We start from the raw sequence: 5404 nt of genomic DNA, 5'->3' as shown, positions 1-5404 counted from the left end.
TCTTGAGTTTTTGTTGTTGTGGGGTTGCTCTTTTTGGACCCCTATGTTGTATTTTTTTTTGGACTATGCTTGTATTTGGACTGCCTTTTGACTTTCAACCTGTTGTAATAGTTTATTTAATTAATGAAAGTTTCTTCGATAAAAAAACAGAAGTCAAACCAGCATAAATATTTCAAAAGAGTTTCCTTTCGTGTACAATTCATCAGAACGAAATAAACACGCGACAGTACACATAAGCACACTGTAGGTACATCACAGTTCGCAAAGCACTAAATGCTATCTTTAAAAACGCTTTTGATTATTTGAAAGTGATTTTAGATTTAAACAGAGTCGGGTCATGAAGTCATCCTCCTTAATTGAAATGATAGTATTATTCACACACCCTTTTTTACATCTCTCACATTCTTATTGTTTTTTGACCATTGACTTTCAATTCATTTGACTCGACTGTCAAAAATTAAGAGATGTGTGATAAGTACAAATGGGTGTATGAATAGCACTATCCAATTAAACGTTTTGAGAATTTGTCTATAGCAAGGTTAAGGCATTGGGATGTTATCTATGTCATGTTTTTCATAGGAAAACTCACTACAAAATACAAATAAAATATTTTTTTTTAGATTGAATAATACATTTGCCAAAAAGAGGAAAGGAAAAGGAGTCTAGTCGTGCATTCCAAGCGACACAAAACCTGCGCCAACAAGGTTGCGGGTCTACGGAAAGATCTGCAACTCAACTATCAGTCTTTCGAAACTATTATTTCTACACATTCACTTCAAGAGATCGAAGAACTAAGTGCAATGTGCTTTGGCCTTTCTACTGAGTAGGCTGTCTGCTTTTCTCTTCTTGGTTTCAACAAGCATCCTCTTGACATAGGAAATGTACCCATCGACATCGAATTTCCTTTTGCAGCCTGCATAGTTCATGTACCGTATTTTCCCAAAAATTGGTCTTTCCTTCCAACCCTGGAATGCCATATCAAAGGATGTGATAAGAGAACCTCACCGGAAATGCAAGCCATTCTAGTTTCAATGTGGTTTATATACTCTGGGAATGTAGGATCACATCTAACCTAATATTTCAATATTTGTATCACATCCAGATTTCTATGACGACTCTATTAGCACGGTGGTGTCGAATGATGGAAAATTCGAGATGAAATAAAGTTATACAGAAAGTGGCGGTGATCTGTGCCAACAAAATATTCATCTCACACGAAGGAACAAGAGAAAATTTTGAAACAAACCTGGTCGTGAACACCACTGATTGACCACATGCAACCGACGTATCCATTTGGATCCCTTCCATCTATTTCATACTGTCAGCCAAAGAACCAAAGTGAAAATTTTGTAACCACCACCGCAACCGCAACCAAAATCAAAATTTACTAGTATAATACCTTGTTATTTAGGTATATGGATATTTCAAGGGCTTCTTCAGGTCCTCTTGTCCACTCAAGGATCTTTTTTGCCCAATACATCCTGCAGATGATTATAAAGCTTATTTGGTGGATAACAAAATTAAATTTCACCTGAAAAGGAAATCCATAATATAAAACTAACAAATGTTGCTCTTGTTACAGAAACCCTAACCAACAATACATCATTGGTAATTGAAATGATAAAATGAATAAGAAACCTATTAGCACATAAAACCCTAGTTATCGTGTTGCCATTGTAATACAAGCAAACAAAGCAAGCATAAAGTGACACCATACTCGGCAAATAGCAGCACTACTTAAAAAGGACGAGATTCCTCAGTTTATAAATGGGACGAGATAATCCAAATTTGTTTAAAAGATTTAACCATATTAATTCAATGCTAATTCGCGGAGTTTCCAAATATCAGGAAGGTTTAAGAACCCCAGGCAGAACAGCAAACCATTAAACCATGAACAGAATATGGTCAACCAAAAGGGGACTTACCGCATAAACCCATGCATCTTCCCATAATATACCATCTCCAATTGGGAGGCATTCCAAAGCTGAAATTCAGGACCACAAGAACTAGGAGGTTAGTAGAGATTGATACAGCAGACGAGCCAAAGTTATACAACTGAGCTGACACACACAAATACATAATTTCATAAAGGATAGATCTTAGTTATATAAAGGTTGAAGCGAAGAGGAAGGAAAACATATGAAAGTTCAGATAATCCCAACATCCCGCTTAAAAGAAAAATAAAATAAAATAAAAGAGCCTAGAAAATCGACTTACAGGATCAGCTGTTTGTGCATTCTCCAATTGTTCCTTCCTGCAATTTCAACACTTTGTTTAGACATTCATAACCATAACTTCACAAACCAGTACTGACCAACAAAGGAAAACCGAATTACTGACGTGTAAATATGCTCTCTCTTATCAGAAGCATGGTCTGCCAACGTCTTGCGAGCCCATTCCCATGCCCCTTGTAATGAATCATAATGAGGCTGGTAGAAGCAGAAGTTATCGGCAAGTTCTCTGCGCACAATCAACTCCTCCAAAAATGCATCGACTGCCTTTAAATAGCATGTAGACACAGTTGATTAAACAAATATACCATGTACAAGGCATAACAAAAGAAGTCATATGGTCCTTCAGCTTAATTCAAAATAGTTACACCATAACCGTAATTTCGCATCACTAACCTCGGGGCAGAGTTTCCGTCTGCTACGTGCCTCTAAGGCACACCTCTGTGCGGATAATTGCCCAAAATGCAAATAAGGAGAAAGACCAGAAAGTCCTCCTGGTTTCAAAGGGTTATTTCGATCCGACGAATAACCCTTCAACCTTTTTGTCAAGAACCCATTTTTGCTGCCCATCAAAACTTCCATTGCCGCCTTTTCTCCCGATTCACACCAAACAATTTCAGGAACTTCTGCTCCTTTCCTAGTCATAAACAAAGGAAAAAATCAACAACAGAATCCCCAACAATCTCAACTAATGCCAACCAAATTAAAATGACATCTAACCTCAAAACTTCGTCAATAAGGCCATCCCAGTCAATCAACCGATTTACACCCACCCATTTCGTAAGCGGCGGCTGCAGCTTAGGAAATTCAACAAGGTACTCAGGAAGCTTTATATTTATCTTACTCCTTATAGTCCTAGCACTATACTCCAACTTCTCTGATGCTGCCCAAATTGGCACTACATTGTGGGCATCAACTTCATGTATCGTCACAAAATCACTAACTGCCTTGCAAATTTCCTGTTTACATTTCTGGACTTCCCGCAACGGCGAAAAGTCTGTTACTAAAAGTGAAGCCCCACATTCACCCACAAAATTGGGAATTGTCTCCTCAGCTTTTCCCTGTACGTAAAATGCGCTTCAAACATAAATAACTTCAATTTTTCCAACATAACATACAAACAAGTTCCAAAATTTGAGGGACACCGAAAATTTCCAAACTTAAGTTATGGATCGTCATGAGATTCTAGAAAGCTATAAAGAGGACAATATTTTCTGGGTAACATTGATTTACAAAATTTTCTCGGAAACCAAACACAAAACAGATTACAAACGCAGAAAAGATCAAATGGGTATTTGGAAAATGTGATCTTTTAACGTACCCGGAAGAGGAAAAATGGAATTTGATGCGTTTCTTCAAGATCACTCTGCAATTGCTGCAAGCCTCTCAGCATAAACCCTAATTGGCGGGCTTTGGCGCCAAGAAACTGATCGAACAGATTGAACGCGACGGCCACGGGGACACTGGCCTTGCGGGCATGCTCAATGGCGTGGATCAACGCCCAATTGTCTCTAACCCTTTGGTCTCTGAACATCCAGTAAACAACGGGACCGGAAATTTGATCGGCCAGCTTGGAGCCTTCCTTCAGAATCCGAATCCGACACGGTTGAACTGTGGCGGTGGCGGAGTTGGTGGCCATGGATGAGTGGACGGTGAAGAGGAAGGGTAGAAGAGGTTGCTCGCTAACGTGCGCGGGATGTATACGGATCGGCTCAGGTTAAGAAGGCGACGGAGGAGAATGTGAAGGTCACCGACATGAGAGAGAGGTAAAAAAAAGGAGGGAAACCAAACGGTTAGAGGTGTGGTTTTGAAAGCGGATACGTGGCCAAATAATAACCAATCATTTGTTGGCCCAAAGACAAACTTCAGCTTGGGCTTACTGTACTTGTTATTTAACGGTCAGATAAGATATTTTTTTCTGAGAAAGAGAAAGGATTCTGGTCGGATCATCTTTGTGAGAATTTCAGGATCATGTAATTATATTATGTAATCAATTTTTATCAAGTACTGTTTATATTCAATTTTAAATAAAAAAATTTATAATAATTTATGACCGCACTATGTACGATAAACGAATGTGATTTGAGAATCTGACGAGGATCCTCCTTCACTTTCTCCTTCTGATTGTATATTAAATAACAAGTAACATTATTGACCGAAAAAAAAAGAAGTAACAGGCTCTTTTTAGAGATAGTGGCCACGTAAGGGTGGAGATTGAGTCGGATGCTCATACTCTAATTAGAATGATTAAAAAGGAGGGTAAGTCATTCAGTATTATGGTCTGGTGGTATTTATTTTTATTTGAAAGTGAGAGGTCTTAGATTCGAATCTCATGGATGGAAAATTCGATACCAAATTAAGTTGTCCAGTGTGTGGTTTAGCCGAATCCTCTCTTTCTTTAATGTAAAATATTGATGTCCTCAAAAAAAGAAAAAAAAAAAAAAAGAAAAAAGAAGAGGGTAATGTTGATGTGAACTTGGAAGGTTTTCTTTTTTATATTAATCTTATTGCTTCACAAATTGACGAGGTGAAGTTCTTGTTTATTCTGCGGAGTGGTAATCTTGCTGCTCACTCAATTACTTCATTTGTTGCTTTACATAGTGACTTTTATTTATGGGATGCTATTGGTCCTGATTTCCATTTTAATATCACTATTAAAGATGTAAATATTGCTATTAAAATTTAATAAAGTTAATCTTTTGACAAAAAAAAAAAAAAGTAACAAGCTTAGAGATTCCTCGAATTTGGTTTTCTTCATGCTAGGCGAATTGGTTTATTCCATTTTCAGGTTGAGACTGACTGCACGTTTCTTATTAATTGTGTTATTGGACGATGTTTTAACCCTTGAACTTGGAGGCGTAGGACTTTGTTTTAACCATGTTTGTTGTCAAGATTGTAGTTGGATTTGTTAAAGTAAATGCATGTAACGTAGCCAAGTCCAAATTTGCGAACTTGAATATCTATGTTTTCTTGGTTAAAAAAAGAAAGAAAGAATATATATGTTATCCAGCTTCGTAGCCGAATTGTCGTGTAATTCCGTTTGATTTTCTTCATGTTATGAGCCGAGTAGAAACTAAAATTCCGTTTTATACATACATATATATATATATATGTAGATATATATATTCAGTGGAGCAACATATTGCATGACAAAGTAAAGGAGGAATTACCCA

General features: G+C 37.3%; 1 protein-coding gene across 1 annotated transcript; it reads right to left on the bottom strand.

Annotated features, from left to right (window-relative positions):
* Positions 1-596: 596 nt before the first annotated feature.
* LOC126619830 (deoxyribodipyrimidine photo-lyase) lies at positions 597-4002 on the bottom strand. Its single transcript, XM_050288245.1, has 9 exons — positions 3553-4002; positions 2952-3292; positions 2628-2868; positions 2341-2498; positions 2218-2254; positions 1926-1984; positions 1400-1481; positions 1247-1318; positions 597-965 (listed from the first exon to the last, which is right to left on the bottom strand). Exons 1-9 carry the CDS (start codon positions 3868-3870, stop codon positions 792-794), a joined length of 1482 nt encoding a protein of 493 aa, XP_050144202.1. The 5' UTR covers positions 3871-4002; the 3' UTR covers positions 597-791.
* Between the last annotated feature and the right edge of the window lie 1402 nt (positions 4003-5404).

The sequence above is a fragment of the Malus sylvestris genome, chromosome 4 (genome assembly GCF_916048215.2).
Source record: "Malus sylvestris chromosome 4, drMalSylv7.2, whole genome shotgun sequence".
NCBI lineage: Eukaryota > Viridiplantae > Streptophyta > Magnoliopsida > Rosales > Rosaceae > Malus > Malus sylvestris.
This window is presented reverse-complemented; position numbering and strand designations above follow the sequence as displayed.

Coding starts and splice junctions, on each gene's coding strand:
- LOC126619830 (XM_050288245.1), bottom strand. CDS start 3,870: ATGGCCACCAACTCCGCCACCGCCACAGTTCAACCGTGTCGGATTCGG. Junction 3,293..3,552: donor TTCCATTTTTCCTCTTCCGG/GTACGTTAAAAG, acceptor TTTTACGTACAG/GGAAAAGCTGAGGAGACAAT. Junction 1,985..2,217: donor ATGCACAAACAGCTGATCCT/GTAAGTCGATTT, acceptor CCTGAATTTCAG/CTTTGGAATGCCTCCCAATT.